This window comes from Rhinolophus sinicus, linkage group LG01 (assembly GCF_036562045.2).
Source record: "Rhinolophus sinicus isolate RSC01 linkage group LG01, ASM3656204v1, whole genome shotgun sequence".
NCBI classification, from domain to species: Eukaryota; Metazoa; Chordata; class Mammalia; order Chiroptera; family Rhinolophidae; genus Rhinolophus; species Rhinolophus sinicus.
In genome coordinates, this window is record NC_133751.1 from 152,332,463 (window position 1) to 152,352,297 (window position 19,835).

The 19,835-nt window shown below is 37.3% G+C and overlaps 1 protein-coding gene across 4 annotated transcripts in view; it reads left to right on the top strand.

Annotated features, from left to right (window-relative positions):
* CSRNP3 (cysteine and serine rich nuclear protein 3) overlaps nt 1-19,835 on the top strand; it is a 192,821-nt gene that overhangs the window by 163,625 nt on the left and 9,361 nt on the right. For all 4 annotated transcript variants that reach the window (XM_074337251.1, XM_019727331.2, XM_019727332.2 and 1 more), the window contains 2 exons: nt 1,183-1,442; nt 19,373-19,669. In XM_074337251.1, coding sequence (XP_074193352.1) covers nt 1,183-1,442; nt 19,373-19,669 — 557 coding nt within the window. The remainder of the gene's footprint in view (nt 1-1,182; nt 1,443-19,372; nt 19,670-19,835) is intronic.

A 19,835-nucleotide genomic window follows, 5' to 3' on the forward strand; every position in this document is an offset into this window, starting at 1 on the left:
TCTTCACATGGGTTTCTCCCTATGTCTCTTTACAGCATCCCTCTGTGCATGTCAGTGTCCAAATGTTCCCTTTATATATGGGTACCAGTCATGTTGGATTAAACCCAATATGGATCTTAATGGCCTCACCTTAAGTTGATCACCTCTATAAAGACCCTATTCCCTAATAAAGTTACTTTCTGGGGTGTTGAGGGTTAGGAATTCAACATATTTTGGACGTCAGGGGGGACACAATTCAACAGTATGGTTCTACATCCTTCTCCTCAATTCATTAAACCTTTCCTTATCCAATGGAGAAGTGTCATATAATATGGCATCAGATTGGGAGGTTTTAGGTTTAAGTTTAGCTTTGCCACTAACTATCTACAGTGAAAGAAATCACTCAAAATCTGCAAGTCTGGGTTACTTCACTATAAAATAGAAGGACTGGGCTAGATGATGTCTAGTTTGTCTTCCAAATCCAAAAGGTCATGGTTATAATGTGTGGCCCTCTTTCTGTCAACTGTAGTGTGTATCTCAACCTTCCATGATGCTCTATGCATCTTGATGTCCCTGTAAATAATAAAATATTCCATGACATTTTCAGTTGTCTCAGTTTATACTTGGATTAAGATCTCACTGTCTATAATCCTATTTAGTGGGATTCTTGTCAAATGAAAGCTTTGTGATTTTGATTGTAAAAATAACTAAATAGTGCCAGTGAGACTTTTTTGTGAATTTTTAATGCTTTTTGAAATTTTCTAAAATTTTTAAATAGACACTTTTAAAATGCTAAGTGCCATCCATATCAAAATAAGATCCAAAGTGTAAAGGTTTGTAGTATGTGTCTTTTCTGATTATAGTATGATGCCACTCATGTGAAAACCAAAATCCAAAACTTAAGAGGTTAGGGGAAATGAAGAATTAAATTCTGCCACTGATTCATAATCTGTTGGCAACTTTCATGAAAGTTTGTTTAGACTAATGTTATAGAAAGACTTAAAAGTCTATTCCACCACAATTAGAAAAAAAATTTTTTTAAAGGAAATGGAAATCTGTTCCAGCTCTTAAACACATTTAGTGTCTCCCAGACAAAAAGGGTTGACCATAGATTCAAGATCATCAAGTAGCAATTTCTAATTCTTCGCCTCATCTGACAACTGCTGCCCTTGGTGTTCACTGAATTGTTTCTTTCTCTTTCAGCTTCCTCCATCCTCAAAAGGGAGAAGCGACTAAGGACAAAGAATGTGCATTTTAGCTGTGTCACCGTGTACTACTTCACCAGGAGGCAAGGCTTCACGAGCGTGCCCAGTCAGGGGGGCAGCACCCTGGGCATGTCCAGCCGCCATAACAGCGTTCGTCAGTATACTCTTGGCGAATTTGCGAGAGAGCAGGAGAGGCTCCACCAGGAGATGCTGAGAGAACACCTCAGGGAGGAAAAACTGAACTCTTTAAAACTAAAGGTAAGCAACATTAGAAACTCACTTTTTGCAAAAACTCCATATCCTTTCCTCAATTTAGTTAAGTTAACCACTTTTGTACTTACATTCATAGACCAAACTGGGCCTTTTACACAACAGACTGCCTGCTGAGGCCTTTTTAAAAGCAAAATCAGTATAGTCTCTTCACTGAAAGCAATGTGGAAAATTTACCTGACGTTGTTCATTCATTTTATAAAACTGTATTGTTGAGTAGTGCTAGGTCATGGCCCCTGTGCTGGGGCTGGGACTAACTGGTATCAAAAATAGATGTGGTACCTTCTCTCTTAGAACTTATATTAGTAGGAAAGAATAATTTAATCATGTAGAAAAAAGTAAAACCACAGCTTCGAGATGTGCAGTGAAGGAGAGTTACAAGGTGCTATGAAAGTGTATAACAGGGAATTAACGTGGTTTGAAGGTCAAGGAAAGTTTCCTCAAGGAAGTGACGACTGAACGGAAACATAAACAGATAACTGGGTGCCAAGGGTTGGCAAGATTGGTTCAGGCAGCAGGAAGAGCCAACGCTGCTTTGTGGCAGGAGAAAGCACAGTGAACACACAAAGGCTTATGAGGCTGGAGCAGAGACAAAGAGCTGAATAACATGAAGGAGGTGGAACGGGGCTTTGCACTATAGATCATGTTAAGGCTTCTTTTTTTTCTCTTCATGCTAAGGCCATCAGAAGTTATCTACAGTTTTAAGCATGGAGTTGGAGTGGTGGGATAATAGGTTCTGGTTCATGCCATGATGTGAGAATAGTTTTAGGGTAGAGGTAGTTCATGTTGGAGGTGGCATATGGAGTTAGACGAGTTAAGAGGCTATTACAATAGTCCATAAGAAAGATTAGATTGATGTTAGGGGAGATCAAAAGAGATGGACAGAGAGAAATTTTGGCAGTAAAATCAGTAGCCCTTGATGACAGTCTAGATTTGTTAAGGAAAAGAAGGGGACTATCAAGAATGACTACTAAATTTCTGGCTTGCAAAACTGAGTTATGTTAAATTCAGAAAAACTGAATTTTTCTTTTTTTTTTTTTTGGTAAATCTAATTTATTTAATTTCATTTTTTTAATTAAAATTTATTGGGCTGACAATTTTTAGTAAAGTTACATAAATTTCAGGTATGCGATTCTGGATTATATCATCTATATCTCACATTGCGTGTTCACCACCCAGAGTCAGTTCTCTTTCCATCACCATATATTTAATCCCCTTTACCCTCATCTACCACCCCTTACCCTCTAGTGACCACTAAACTATTGTCCGTGTCTATGAGTTTTTCTCATTTGCTTGTCTTGTTCTTTTGTTGTTTTTGGTTTATATACCACATATCAGTGAAATCATATGGTTCTCTCCTTTTTCTGTCTGACTTATTTCACTTAGCATTATAATCTCAAGATCCATCCATGTGGTCAAAATTGGTACTATTTCATCTTTTCTTACTGCCGAATAATATCTCATTGTGTAAATATACCACAACTTCTTTATCCATTCGTCTATCAAAGGACATTTTGGTTGTTTCCATGTCTTGGCCACTGTAAATAAAGCTGCAGTGAACAATGGAGCACACTTGTCTTTATGGATAAATGTTTCCAGATTTTTTTGGTAGATACCCAGGAGAGGGATTGCTGGGTGATATGGTAATTCTATTCGTAATTTTTTGAGGAACCTCCACACTGCCTTCCATAACGGCTGCACCAGTCTGCATTCCCACCAACAGTGTATGAGGGTTCCTTTTTCTCCACAGCCTCTCCAACACTTGTTACTATTTGTCTTGTTGATGATAGCCATTCTAACTGGGGTGAGCTGATATCTCATTGTGGTTTTTATTTGCATTTCTCTGATGATTGGTGATATTGAGCATTTTTTCATATGTCTATTTGCTATTTGTATGTCCTCTTTGCAGAAATATCTCTTCAGGTCGTCTGCCCATTTTTCAATTGGGTTATTTGTTTTTTTGTTGTTCAGTTGTATGAGTTCCCTATATATTTTGGATATTAGCCCCTTATCAGAGGCCCTGTTTGTAAAAATCTTCTCCCATTCAGATGGTTGCCGCTTTATTTTGTCGATTGTTTCTTTTGCTGTGCAGAAGCTTTTAAGTTTGATATAATCCCAATCATTTATCTTAGCTTTTACTTCCATTACTTTTGGAATCAAATTCAAAAATGCTCTGTGAACCCAAGGTCCATAAGTTTAGTATCTATGTTTTCTTCTATGCATTTACTGTTTCAGGTCTTATGCTTAAGTCTTTGATCCATTTGAATTAATTTTGGTACATGGTGACAGATAGCAGTCCAGTTTCATTTTTTTGCATGTGGCTTTCCAATTCTGCTAGCACCGTTTATTGAAGAGGCTGTCTTTTCCCCATTGTATGTTTTTTGCTCCTTTGTCAAAAATTATCTGTCCATATTTATGTGGTTTTATTTCTGGGTTCTCAATTCTATTCCATTGGTCTATGTGTCTGTTTTTCTGCCAATACCATGCTGTTTTGGTTATTGTTGCCCTGTAGTATAAGCTAAAGTCAGGGAGTATGATACCTCCAGCATTGTTCTTTTTTCTTAGGATTGCTTTGGCTATTCGGGGTCTTTTGTGGTTCCAAACAAATCTGATTTTTTGTTTTATTTCTTTAAAAAATGCCATTGGGATTTTGATAGGGATTGCATTAAATCTGTATATTGCTTTGGGTAATACGACCATTTTAACTATGTTGAGTCTTCCAATCCATGAGCTCGGAATGTCTTTCCATTTCTTTGTGTTTTCTTCAATTTCTTTTAAAAATGTCTTATAGTTTTCAGTATTTAGGTCTTTAATATCCTTGGTTAAGTTTATTCCTAGATATTTTATTCTTTTTGTTGCAATTGCAAAAGGAATTGTTCTTTTGATTTCTTTTTCTGAGATTTCATTGTACATATATAGCAATGCAATGGACTTTTTGTACGTTGATTTTGTAGCCGGCAACTTTACTGTATTCTTTATTGTTTCTAATAGCTTTTTGGCGGAGTCTTTAGAGTTTTCTATATATAGCATCATGTCATCTGCAAAGAGTGACAGTTTAACTTCTTCATACCCAGTTTGGATGCCTTTTATTTCTTTCTCTTGCCTGATTGCTCTGGCGAGGAGTTCCAACACTATGTTGAAAAGCAGAGGTGATAGGGGACAGCCCTGTCGTGTTCCTGAACGTAGAGCAAAGGGCTTCAGTTTTTCACTGTTAATTATGAGATTAGCTGAGGGTTTGTCATATATGGCCTTTATTATGTTAAGGTATTTTCCTTCTATACCTATTTTATTAAGTGTTTTAATCATAAATGGATGTTGTATCTTGTCAAATGCTTTTTCTGCATCAATTGATATAATCATATGATTTTTGTCCTTTATTTTGTTTATGTGATGTATCACATTGATGGATTTGTATGTTGAACCATCCTTGTGCCCCAGGGATGAACCCCACTTGGTCGTGATGAATAATCTTTTTAATGCATTGTTGTATTCGATTTGCTAGAATTTTATTTAGGATTTTTGCATCGGTATTCATTAGAGATACTGGTCTGTAGTTTTCTTTTTTTGTGCTTGTCCTTACCAGGTTTTGGTATCAGGGTAATGTTGGCCTCATCAAATGAGTTAGGGAGTACTGTCTCTTCTTCAATTTTTTGGAAGAGTTTGAGCAAGACAGGTATTAGATCCTCTTTGAAGGTTTGGTAAAATTCACTAGTGAAGCCATCTGGTCCCGGACTTTTGCTTTTGGGAAGGTTTCGGATGACTGATTCAATTTCCTTACTGGTGATCGGTCTATTTAGATTTTCCAATTCTTCATGATTCAGCCTAGGAAGGCTATATGTTTCTAAAAACTTGTCCATTTCTTCTAGGTTCCTGAATTTGGTGGCATATAGTCCTTCATAGTATTCTTGAATGATCCTTTTATTTCTGTGGCATTCGTGATAACCCCCTCTTTCATTTCTGATTTTGTTTATTAGTGTCTTCTCTCTTTTTATATTACTGTGCCTAGCCAAGTGTTTTTCAATTTTGTTAATCTTTTCAAAGAACCATCTCTTTGTTACATTAATTTTTTTCTATTGGCCTTTTTGTTCTCTATTTCATTTAGTTCTGCTCTGATTTTTGTTATTTCCTTTCTTCTGCTCACCTTGGGTTTCATTTGTTCTTTTTCTAGTTCTTTAAGGTGTAACGTGAGGTTCTTTAGTTGAGATTTTTCTTGTTTCTTGAGATAGGCCTGTAATGATATAAATCTTCCTCTTAAAACTGATTTCGCTGCATCCCAAAAATTTTGGTAGGATGTATTTTCATTGTCATTTGTTTCTATGTATCTTTTGATCTCTCCTCTAATTTCTTCTTTGACCCGGTCATTCTTTAAAAGTCTGTTGTTTAATCTCCATGTATTTGTGTTTTTTCCTGCTTTCTTTTTGCAGTTGATATCCAATTTCAAAGCCTTGTGATCAGAGAATATGCTTGGTATGATTTCAATCTTCTTAAATTTGCTGAGGCTAGTTTTATGTCCCAATATATGGTCTATTCTTGAGAATGTTCCATGTACACTAGAAAAAAATGTATAGTCTGATGTTTTAGGATGAAGTGCTCTGTAAATGTCAATTATGTCCATTTCATGTAATGTGTCATTTAGGACTGCTATTTCGTTATTTATTTTCTGTTTGGATGATCTATCCATAGCTGTCAATGATGTATTTAAGTCCCCTAGTATAATTGTGTTTTGGTCAATGTCTCCCTTTAGTTCTGTTAGTAGTTGCTTGGTATATTTTGGTGCTCCCTGATTGGGGGCATAAATATTGATGAGTGTATGTCTTCTTGTATAGTCCTCTTTACCATTATGAAATGTCCATCTTTGTCTCTTGTTACTTTTTTTTCACCCTGAAGTCTGTTTCATCTGATATCAGTATAGCTACACCTGATTTTCTCTGGATACCATTTGCTTGGAGTGTCAATTTCCACCCTTTCACTTTGAATCTATGTTTGTCCTTGTAGCTGAAATGTGTTTCTTGGAGACAGCATATGGTTGGGTTTAGTTTTTTGATACAATCTGCTACTCTGTGCCTTTTTATTGGTGAGTTCAGTCCATTTACATTTAGGGTGATTATTGATATGTGAGGATTTCCTATCATTCTATCTTTAGTTTTCTGGTAAGACTGTGTCGCCATTGTTTCTTTGCCTTTTTGTTGTCTATTATTTCTGTGTGGTGGTATTCTAGGATGTTTACCTCTGTTTCTTCTTTTATTACAGTATATATTTCAGTTCTGGATTTTTTTTGAGTGGTTTCCATTAAGTTTATGTAGAAGAAAGTTTGATGTTTAGAGTATTCCATTTTCTTCAGCATGCCTACATCTTCATTCCCATATTCTGGTTCAGGCCTGTACTCGCCCCCCTTTTATGTTTTGGTTGCCACAAACTGTCCCTGTTCATGGTAGTCAAATAGCTTTCTTTAGTATTTCCTGTAGTGCAGGTCATGTGCTAGAAAATTCCCTCAGCTTCTGTATGTCTGGAAAGGTCTTTATTCCTCCTTCATATCTAAAGGATATCTTTGCTGGATATATTATTCTTGGCTCATATTTTCTCTTTCAATAGTTTGCATATTTGGTTCCACTCCCTCCTGGCTTGTAGATTTTCTGCTGAGAAATCTGATGGTAATCTAATGGGCTTTCATTTGTAGGTTACCGTCTTCTTTTCCCTGGCTGCCTTGAGGATTCTTTCTTTGTCATCGATTTTTGACAGCTTCAATACAATGTGCCTTGGAGAAGGCCAGTTGGGGTTGAGGTAACTAGCTGTTCTATTTGCTTCTTGGATTCGAGGATCCAGTTCTTTCCATGAGTAGGGAAGTTCTGCTTGACTATTTGTTTGACTATACTCTCTGTTCCCTTCTCTCTTTCTTCTCCTTCTGGTATGCCTCTTATTTTTATATTGCTCTTTCTGATGGAGTCAGAAAGTTCTTGTAGAGTTCTTTCATTTCTTTTAAGTCTCAAGTATCTTTCTTCTTCCATCCATGCCATTTCCAGATTTCTATCTTCGATGTCACTGATTCTTTCCTCCAACTGGTCAACTCTACTACCTAAGCTGGCTATTTCATTCTTCATTTCTTTTATTGAGTTCTTAATGTCCAGAAATTCTATTTGGTTCTTTTTTAAAAGTTCAGTCTCTTTGGTAAAATGTTAAATTTTGTTCTTTCCTTGTGTTTCTGAGTTCATTAAACTGCCTGTCTCTGCTTTTTTGCATCTCGGTGAGTTTTTTAAGAACTGCCGTCTTGAATTCTGTTATTTAAGTCACACATTTAAGTTCATTTTCTGGAGACTTTTCATTTTCTTTCTGAGCTGTTTTGTTGTGTTGGTTATTCATGGCCATTAATGATTTATTTCTCTTCTTAGACATCTACAAGAGTGGGTTCTGCAACAGGTTGATAAAAAGAGGTCTTTCTTTTGTTTTCCAGTAGGTATTGGTAGAATGTTTTATTTTTCTCTCCAAATGCAGCCGTTTTTTCTGTCTCACACTGTAGTGTTATGTTTTCTCTGCACTATTCCGGCTTCTCACACAATGAAGGGACTCCCTAGAAGGGGGGCTTCTCCTCTGTGAACAGTTGGCCTTGGTCATACGGCACCAACTCTGTGGGGAGATGTGGAGAGCTTCTGAGGTTCCAAAGCTCCTCTGCCCCAGATTCAGAGCCTGTGTGCTTCAGCATCTCTTCAGGGATCCACCCAGATAGGTGGGTACAGGGGCGGAGTGGGTTGTGAGAGGTGGCCAGAGCAATGGCGGCAACCACCACAACAGCCAGTCCTGCTTCCACAGCTCCCTCCTCTTTGCCAGGACTAGTTGGGCTGTGAGTCCATGTCTATGGACCACCGTTCTCAGAACTGCAAAATTCTGTTCTTTTGATCTGACACTCTACTGTTCCGCTTCTAGCACTGGGCAGATAGGGCAAATTTTTCTATGATGAGGATATATCAAGGAATCCATGAAGAAGAGCAGGTTTGGGTTAGGGGGCGTGTGGGAGGCATAGATAATCAGATCACTTTTGGACATACTAATTTTTAGAGGCTTTTCAGTTTTTACAGATATTTCAGGGAGTTGTACAGGTGTAGATACTGTCTAGGAAATATTGTTCAGCCACATTAGTGATTAAGTGAAGAGAAACATTACTTAGGAATCTTCTTTCATCGACCAAAGACACTCTTTATATTTGTATTGATCCATCAACCTGTCAATATATAGGAAAGACTCTCCCATTATTATCTAATGACAAAGGAAATCTTTCCAGGTAATCCAGAGTACTTAACATAAAGGGTCACTTGTTAAGTAGCTGAAGCACCATAAGTATACCTTTGTTACCTGTACCTTTAGTTTCAAGTATAAAGTCAATTGACAGAGGTGTGATGTGTGTTTCAAAACACCTTGTTTTTATGTATTTTACAACTTATGTGTATGCCTTATTTACAGTTGTACAAGAAGGCAGTCCCTTAAACTAAGCTGGACACAATCAGCCTAAAGCATTTTTCATATTTCCTTCAATAGTATTTTTGACAGATTTTATTGAAAGTCCCTTAAGATTTTTTGGTAGCAATCCACTATTATTGTTGTTGTTTTTCATGATAGCTTTGCATGATAGCTTTGAATGTGCTTTATACATTTAGTGACTTACCCATGCAACATTATAATAATAATACTCAGATTTGCTTCTGAAATCCGCCCTCTCCCTTTCTAACACACTGCAAACCAACTCTATCCCCTACCCAAAGAGTGAAGTCATTCTGTAACTCAAATATTGACAGAACGATAGTAATAGCTGCCCCTCATTAATTGATTTTTATTTGCCAGGCATTTTATAAACATTATTTAATTTAATCATTGCAAAGACCCAGTGAGATAGGTAAATTATGAGCCAATGTGTGCAATTAAAGAAAAAGAAGTACAAAGGTGTTAAATAGCTGGCTCACTCAACAGAAAACTGGTTCTATTATCTTGTTACATCCTATTCTAAAATTAATTATCCTCTATAGGCATTGGGAAAGACAATCTCTGTACCTATAGGGAGTCATCCCTTTCTGAGGTTTAGTACTGTGTGCAGTGGTTTTTAACAGCTGAGGATCTATAATTCTGAAAACCAAAAGATTTATTGTGGTGAACTTTGAGCCACATTGTACATGTGATGAGTATCAGGGGGGAGCCATACAACTACCGGAACCTTCCTCCATACCAGGCAGAGATATATTCTGATACCATAATTTGTAATCAGCTACTTCTACAATTTTTTTTTAAAACAAGCTGAAGAAGCTAAGAAGAAGCAAAAAGAGCATTCTATTATTGATTCATTTTTTTCATTGTACTTACTGTTGGAAGTTGGAGAGGCAGTCATCTGCGTGGCTGTCCCATCTTGGTTTGTCATTGATAAGTGAAAACATGCAGCTTTCCCTTTTGGTGAAGATGTAAACAAAAGGCATTTGGATATCATTGCTCCTTCCAACTGAATACCAAGCAAAAACGATGATGTGATTCTGAGATGATCTAATCTTAGCCTCACTGTACTGAAAGTATTCAGAAACTCAGAAACACATGTCACATGAACCTAATAAAAGAGCACAGCAATGTGGACCAGTCTCTTAAAAAGAAATCTGAAGAGAATTAATGGAGGAAAACGTGTAAGTTTTCGTTGTAATTCCTCTAGCATATTAACATTTATGTTTTAAAATATCATTGACTGTATTGGTCTAAGGTTTAGCTTTCCAAAAATCTAAAATTAGGTATTTAAAAACATTAGCTACCCCAAAATTTCACTCTGATACTTGAAATTTCACTTTTAATATAACATTTGTTTTGAAATACATAAATACCTCTGAGGTAAGTAGCAAAACAAATGTAGCTAAATCAATATTATTTTCACTGGGGCAGCAGGAAGCTTACTGACCCAGAGAGGAGTCCAAAGAGGAAAGCCAAGATCGTTAAAAACACACTGTGCCACTTTGGTTTTGCCTTGAGGTGGTCCTCTGTGAGCAGTAGTGAACTGCCTATTGATTAAGGAGAGAGAAGGCAGCATCTGACAAGACAAATACTTTCCAAAGCCCTCGCTATGGAGACTAGGTAAAACACCACAGGAAACTCATTGGACTTGGCACTGGGTAGTTTCCCTTCTTCTCATTTGAGAATCAGCAGCCCCAAAACAGTAAGGAGAAGTTTTTCTTTCCACTGTGCCACCGCGTCTTTCCAGAATGTCTTCCTGGGTTAGAGAGCCCATACATGCAGTGGCACCTTCTCCAATGGGCTTTAATAGTGAAAGATTAGTAAAAAGAAATAAACACATTTCTTGATGTTTCCTTACAGTAAATATTTTGGAAACAAAATAAGAAGAGAAATTTAGTTTTTCATTGTAAAATTGCTTCTTATTTAGTAATTCATCTCTTAATCAAATTACGAGCTAGATATATTGAGAATTAATATATACAATTAGATTTATGGCACAAATCCAATTCTATTTCAGGGGTTCAAATGTGTCTTTTTTATTGGTGGTGTTTGTGTTCCAAATATTGTCTAAAAAGAATTAATAGAGAAAGCTGATTGAATAAAATGCATGTTCCTTGAAGAAATAGCTAGCTTTAGATTTCTAAATTACACAGCACAGTTCTTTTTCTCGCAAGCCCATTCAAACTTGTCATACTCTTCACATTTATCAATGCAGTCATCTTAATACTATACTCTTTTCCAAATTAAGTGCTTAGATTTCATCATCTGCGCCACATTGTTGAAGAATTACATTAGCTTCATTCCCATTTCACATGGATCTGTAAAATGCATTAGGCAGCCATGTGTGTGTTTCAAAGAACCTTGGCATCCCAATTGCCTCTAGGTTACATCTTACTGGATGCTACTGTCTTGTTCTAGGACATTTAATTTAGCTTTCACAGCTTGGACTGACCCCTCTTTCTCAATGTCTTTTCAACCTTCATTGTTCTTCCTCTCCTTTTCTGAGATCAAGGCTATTTCTACTCTGGTACCATTTCTAGTGGCTTTCCAGGATTATAACTTTTCTCAATTTCTTGACCATTTGTTCCTTGAAGAATGCTCAATTGTTCGCTCTTCTTTTCTCATACAAAAGAGTTGACAGATCATAAGTCTTCCTTTAATCATACTACTTTAAAAAAATCTTTATCTAATTCTTTTTCACCCCAAATCTTAGATTTTTGAATGTGCTTTATACATTTAGTGACTTACCCATGCAACATTATAATTCTCCACCTTCACCCCCAATCCTGCCTCTTGTATCCCTTCAACAGTCTTATGATTTCACTAACCTCCAGGTAAACATCTTAAATGTCCTAGGAGATATAAGGGATTAGAGGTTTGTGAGAGATGATTGACATAGGCTGTTACCACAAACTTATAGTTTCCAAATTTTGGATGTTTTCAGCTATTTTCCTCATTTTACAGTTATTTATTATATGGGTCAGAGTCTAACGGTCATGGTATTTGTTTACTCCTCTTATCCCTATAGAACTTTTCTGTTAGACACCATAGAGATTACTCAAGAGTATTCTTACTGCCTGTGTTTCCAAAATATATTCCTAAATGGAGGCCTGCTCCAACACCAAATGGAAAACTTTGGTGTTTTCCGAATTGAACTGATTCTGCTGATTAAAATTTTGAGAGCATCAGCGGTGTGGTGTACTGGAGCCAACTTGCAAAAGATGCTCACTGAAGTGGATTGTGCACATCTCTTCCTGATGGGAGCTTAAAATCGGCCACAATCGAAGTATTTACACCTCGGGACTTGACAAACACAACAAATTAGAACCTTTTTTTCAGAGATCCAACTGTTAAATAGTACTTCCCAGCACACTGTTGGATTTATTTGGCTTATTAGCCATTACTAAGAGTCACTGTTTGTCTAAACCAGAAGTGAGGATAGGAATGTATGAAAAGTTCATATATTGATATTATCATTCTTCCTGGTTACGTTTGTGGTGATAGGTAAGCCTAGGACTCACTGAAAATTCAGTTTGATAAAATTCTTGTAGGCTGACAGAATAACAAAACATTCCTTATTCTCTGAAGGCATTATTAAGTTGGTTCCAATTTGCCACCTGCAATTAACAGCAAATGAGCTGAAAAATTACACTATTAAGATTTCACTGAATATCCAAATGATGTGAATGTTTTCCTTTGCTAGAGACCTTAAAGATTAGGTCATCTGTCCAACTCATACCATGAAACCAGGAATTCCTTCAAATACATACCTATATGTAATTGGATATACAAATACATGTTTTTATATCCAGCCTCTTATTGTACATATGTGGCGACTCAGAGCATACTGCTTTTTGAGGTAGAAACCAATCCCTAAAATTAATATATTTTTACAAAATTAGGCAACATACTATGCTGATTAAATGCAGGCCAGGGCATATGAGTTAAAAGTCAGGTGAGAAAATCAAGAGTAACACATTAGTTAAACAGTGGTAACTGTCACTTGGATGACCTTCTCCTGCCATCTCTATTAGAAATGCCCACAAAACAAGTAGTCAAAAGAAGTGCTAACCGGTGAGGTGGTCATATTTTCAGGTTACTTCCTGTCTTCTTCTTTCTGCGCTCTTTTCCTCTGTGTCTGAATCACATTTTTCATTTCTGAATGAGCTGCTTCTAAGGAAGCTTTTACTGCTCTTTTGTTTCCTGCCCTGCAACACTGAGGCCAGCTCTTGCAGTTGGTTCCTTCCATACCCTTTTTCTTCTATACAGTTGTCTAAGACTTTTTTCTCCAAACTGGTCTTACAAGTCTGGCTCAAGTTTTGGAGTCAAATAGATCAGGGTTTTTGTCTTAATAAAGTCACTAATTATCTTTGTAGCTAGACTTTGGTCAATTATCTTCTCAAGACTCCAGTTTTCTCAACTATAAAAAAATACATCATAGGGCAGACGGATGGCTCAGTTGGCTAGAGCACGAGCTCTGGGCAACAGGGCTGCCGGTTAGATTCCCACATAGGCCAGTAAGCTGTGCCCTCCGTGACTAGAATGAAGTCAATGAGCTGCCATTTAGCTCCCGGGTGGCCAGATGGCTCAGTTGGTTGGAGCGCGTCCTCTCAACCACAAGGTTGCCAGTTCAACTCCCACAGGGATGGTGGGCTGTGCCCCCTGCAACTAACAATGCAACTGGATCTGGAGCTGAGCTGCACCCTCCACAACTAAGATTGAAAGGACAACAGCTTGACTTGGAAAAGTCCTGGAAGTACACACTGTTCCCCAATAAAGTCCTGTTCCCCTTCCCCAATAAAATCTTTTTAAAAAAAAAATGCTTCATAAGATTGTTTGCAAATTAGGTGAGATAATTTATATAAAGCTCAGTGCCTGGTTTTCAATACATGGTATCTTGGGTCATTCCCAAGGTCATCATCATCATAGTAGGCAGTAATTAGTGTTTGTGATATTGCATTATTTTTTATTTCCACTACTATTTTTACGTGTTAATATCTTTAAAATAACCAAGAAATTTTATTTCTAAGAACTCTTTTTGATGGCTTCAAATAAGTGTTTTTATTTTTTGTGGGTTTTTGTTTTGTTTCTAGCATTTTAGTTAACTCACATTTTCAGGGTTGTTTTTCTCCCCATAATCATTTGCATTTTTTTCAGGCATTTAGTTCACCAAAAATTGTATCTCATTGGAATTTATAGTAAAATTTATTTACTACATGATAAGGGGGGAAAAATGATTGAAAGCTGATTTTCATTTGAACCCCACCTTGTACTTGACCCAAAGCAGTATGAGAATCACTTCACTGATTCTGACAGGAGTGTGTCCCATCCCTCAACTATATTTAGATGGGCAAGTATTTTATTCTATGGGGCTTTGAAAATTGTTTACTTATCAGTTACATATCAGACAGATTTACAAAATTAAGATGTCTGGATACTATCTTTTAAAAATGTTACGGTCCTTTCATTTGTAGAGTAAGTCTGGACAAGTTTACACAGTGGCTCAAGAACTAACTGCCATCTTAAGGATCATCATTGCAAAAAAGCAAACACACACACACACGAGTCCTAGACCTTGAGAGATCCTTCCAATACAATATAAATAAATGTATACATATACAGGATAAGTATGTAATAAGATAAAGATCATTAAATTAAATCATGAGTTAACTCATTACTTATCACCTATAAGGTGACTAAGCTAAGGGAACAGGAATAACCCACTGAAGGCCTGCTCTTTATTTGCTTTTTGTTCTTTGCCTATGGACCAAGACGAGAAAGGAATCCCACACAAGTCCAATCATCTGGATAATTTTCAGGCCAGTGAATGCCTCATGCTGTGACTCATCTGAGGCCTGTGAAACTGTGAGGCCTTGCTCTGTGTGGAATGCCTTCTGCCTCTACTTGTTCAACTGCTACTCCATCTTCAGAGTTAAGCTTAGATGTGAAAGTCTTCCCTCTTCACCCCACTGCCAGCCCCACCTCTACGTGCCTCTCCTACATAATCTCAAAAGCCCTGCATTTACCCTCAGCTAAGAAATTCTTATGAAGTGGATTGTAATTACTAGATTCCTCCTCTCCTTATTCCAATCCCTTGAGATCAAGACTTGTGTCTTGTGTGCTGATGAACCTAATGCCTAATACAAATAAGCAAAACAAGCTGTTCAAGATATATTGCATGTAATAGTGCAGATGTGTAAGTATCATGGCAGCTAAGAGCACACGCTGTAGCGTCAGATATGTAGGTTGTGATTTAGTGCATACCCTCCCTGCTTGTGACCTTGGGCAAGTTATTTAGTATTTCTGTGCCTCAGTTTCCTCATCAGTTAAGTGGATATAATGATAATACTTAGGAGATTTTTGTGATGCTAAATGAGTTACTGCAGGTAAAGTGCTTAGAGCAGTGCCTAGCCCACAGATTCCAAAATTGTTGTTAATTAATATTGTTAGAATCATGTCACATCTGTTTACCCCACCTCTCTGTTACCTCCACCTCCCACCTTTGTTTTTTTCACACACAGGTACAGAGAAACAAAAGCAGGTTTGAGAGCCAGGATTATTTGGTAGTCTCATTAAACCCAATTTTTGGCAAGCTTTCTTTGAGCTCTTGAGAAGGCAAAATTATTTGGGGAAAGAGCACTGAATTAGAAATGACTCAAGTGCCATATTGCCTTCTAAGGAACCTATCTCAAAAGAGAGCATTCCTTTGAATGTGCTGGTTACTCTATATGCATTTATTTTATGAAAAGAATAATTTTTAAACACACTGTGTTTAATTCCATATTAGAGTCCCAGCACTATAGTAGGTGCCATAGAAAACTTGGAATCTATCTGTGAGATACAGGGAAAGGCATACTAAACAAGGGGTCAGGGAACTAGGTTCTGTAAACATATTTTGGAGAGGTCACAGTTAATCTGAGCCTCATAAATCCATAAAATAAGGAGGCTGCATCTGATGAACCAAAGCCTGAAAATTCAATGAATCTATTTTGAGATAGGGAACAGACACTTAAAGGCAACATTCATGTCAAGAGAAAAATAATGGGATACTCACACACAAAATAGAATATTATTCAGTTATGAGAATGAAGATGATCCTGCCATTTGCAACATGGATGGACCTTGAGGGCACTATGCTGAGTCAAATAAGTCAGACAGAAAGACAAATACTGTATGATTTCACTTGTATGAATCATCTAAAAAAGCAGAACTTGTAGAAACGGTAGTATGGTGGTTTCCAGGGGCAGGGGCAGAGATGAGGAGATGTTGGTTAAAGGTACAAACTTTCTAAGTCATAAGATGAATAAGTTGTGGGGGCGGCTGTTTAACTCAGTTGGTTAGAGCGCGGTGCTCATAACAAGGTTGCTGGTTCGATCCCCACATGGGCCACTGTGAGCTGCACCCTCCACAACTAGATTAAAACAACTACTTGACTTGGAGCTGATGGGTCCTGGTAAAACACACTTAAAAATAAATAAAAGTTTAAAAAACAAAAAAGATAAATAAGTTGTACAGCATGTGATTGTAGGCAACAGCACTGTATTATATACTTGAAAGTTGCTAAGAGAGATCTTAAATGTTCTCACCACAAAAAAGAAATGGTAATCCTGTGATATTTTGCTGCAGTGGTAATTGTTATGCAATATATAAGTGTACCAAATCAACCCGTTGTACACCTTAAACTTTCAAGGTATTATATGTCAGTTATAGCTCAATAAAGTTGGAAGGCAAAAGAGAAAAAAATGTACAAAATGAATATTCTTGTGAAGATGGGCCATGGAGTAAAGGAATCAGCAAAAACAAATGAGGCTGTCTTGGAAGACTTCCTGGTTTCTTTGCACTGGATCTTGAGAGCATGAAGGATGAGTTGTAGACAGAAACAGGGAGCTCACTGAGTTTTTCCCTTGTTGCTCTGGTAAGAGAAAGTGCATTTCAAAATCATCTATGTCGGGCTCTGTGTTTAAAGAGCATTTAAGCTCAATGGGTTTGGGCTGGGTTTTAAAGGAGTAAATGCATAGACTGGAGGAGAGGACGGGGGAAGGACTTCCAGGGCACCACAGAGAATATCTCTCAATGGCTGCATTCCAGAACTGAAACTGAGGAGGGGAAGATAAGCAAATTGACCAGGTTGAACTAGAATATTTCCAGTCTTCATTGGAACTGACAGAGATGATATTGAAGAGCTGAGGAGAAAACCTTGCCAGATCACTTCAATGCTGATGTGAGATTTTGAAAATCTAGTTTAGGACTCTTGTAGGTTCTTGAACCAAGAAGAAGTGAAAACATTATGTAGCTCTGTATGGAGGATTTTTAGGTTCTTAATTGAATCTCTATTTTGAAATAAAATTATTTGTTGTAAGTCAAGTATGTGAAAGTAAGAGATGCAGGTTTTATTTTGAAGGACACTTGTTTTTGGAATAAGAACCATTTATACTTTGAGCTACAGATTTTTTAAAATTCTCAGGTTCCAGTTGTATATTCGTGTTGCCCTAAAATTTTTATGTTTTTAAATATTTGCCAAAATCTATTTTTTGTTGACTTTTACATTTTATATAGTATAACAACCATTATATTAAAAAAAAAAAATCAAACTGTTGATATAAAATGGAGGGTTTTTTTGTTTTTGTGATGTTGCCAGTTACACAAAGGAGCATAAATATTAGAGAACATGTAAGTTAATTAGGAAGGAAGTACTGGCATGAATCATGCCAACCAAGTCCTGGGTGTTGTTCCACGTGTGCAGTGGAGTCAGAAGCTTGATGAGGTTCACATAGGAATCCAAGAATTAATAAAAACAAATCTAAATGCCACAGAGGTGACAAGATGGGAAAGATAACTCTTCCTGTTTGCTACTGCAGCTTAACCTATCACAGAGAATTGAGTAGATATTATGCAATTGCACACTTGAATTCCTTAGAAAATCAGATCTTTACAGATAGAAAGATGTTCTGTTTGCAGATACGAATTAACAAAAATGATAAGAGTAACCAATCAAAGTTAACATCCCAGTAGTGGACCATCAGTAGTGGAAACCTGAAAACAGCTCAACCAATACCATTGTAAAGAAATGCCAAGGAAGGAGATAAATTGCAGATCACACCAAGAAACAAAGCCCAGTAAAGGAGAATGCCCATCCTTGCAAGAACATAGACTTAAGCTCTGAAATACTCAAAAAAATGTAATTCAATAGCTTTTGGAAATGCATTTCAGGGACCTTTCGGAATATATTTTAATATATAATTGCTACTGTATTATTTCTTCTACTTGAGGGCAAAGGCCAGTTTTTCTTTGTTTTTCAATACAGTCAGAGTTATCCAGTTTAGGATTTTTGAGTCCATAATAAATGTTCTTATCTAAATATCAGACTTTTTCCTATGAAGATGAGGGAATGTCTGATGTCACCAGAGTATTTTAACTGTAATGACTGCGTTGTTAAGATATTTTTTTTAAATGGTAATAATTATAATTAATGAAATTTATAAATACATTTAAAAATTAAAGAATCAAAAAGCTTCTGTATTTAGAACTTCTTTGAATAATCCCTTACAGAGTTTCTGTACTTATTCCTGTGCTGCTTCTCAGGATACATTTCTTGCTCATATTCAGAGAAAATACCTCTTTCTTAGAAGTGAAATACTGATTCAGGGTTTTCTGAGGAATGAAATTTATTTAGAAAAGAAATATAAATAAAGGCAGAATAGTTATGGGTGTATGAGACATAGTTGTCCGCACGAGCTGTTATGCAGAAGGTATCACTGTGGGCACCGGTTCGTGTGAACTCCTTTGAAGGCCTAGTTCATTGTTCAGTTGCCCACTGGTAGGAACCCAGTACTGCCCTCTGCTCCTCGTCTTCACTGAGTGCACTCTGACCTGACTGCTTCATATCAAGCCCTCATTCTTGGAATGTCCTGTAGGTTAACCGTGTTTGTAATGCCAATCAATCGCACAGTGCAGCACAACTTTATTTTCTAGTACATGGTTTTGCTGGCACCCAAAAGGCAGGGTGATTATTTCAAGGACAACACATTTGCTGATTTAGGTGGCAATGGCTTCCACTAAGATGCTATCACCTCTGAACAAGGACACATTTATTCCAACATCAGAGCTGCCCATCACGAACTAAGTTTAAAGATAGCTTTCACCGATGGGCATCTGTAACCTTTGGTCTTTTTCACATCGCACTGGCTAAAAGCTCTAACAACTCTAGCTCCTAACATTAGGAGGTTAAGAGATCCAATTAGCCTTCTGTTACCAGTACTTTAAAAGCCTACCATCTTGATCCCTTCATTTTCTTCCCTGTGACTTCTCTAAAGAGACAAATAAATGGAAATGATTTGGCCCACGGACACTTATTGATTATGGGGACATGATGTTATGCAATAGTATAAAAGTAAGGATTTTAGACCCTACCCCTGCTAAGTCTCTTCTTTACTGCTTTACATTTCTAGATGACTAAGAATGGCACAGTGGAATCTGAAGAAGCTAGCACTCTTACAGTGGACGACATCTCTGACGACGACATTGACTTAGACAACACAGAGGTAGATGAGTACTTCTTTCTGCAACCCCTGCCAACAAAAAAACGGAGAGCGCTGCTGCGGGCCTCTGGAGTGAAAAAGATTGACGTGGAAGAAAAGCACGAGCTGCGAGCCATCCGCCTATCGCGAGAGGACTGCGGCTGTGACTGCCGTGTGTTCTGTGATCCAGAAACATGTACCTGCAGCCTGGCAGGCATTAAGTGTCAGGTAAGAATTCGGATTTCAGGGACTCCAAAGACAAGCTATTATGCACCCCCTAAAGAGGCAGTCATGTTACACATAGTGAAGTTTCCCACATGGAGAAGAAACCTTGGGGCAAAGCATGACACATGATTCAAGAAAAGAGAAGTACTCATTCAAGGACATCTATGGG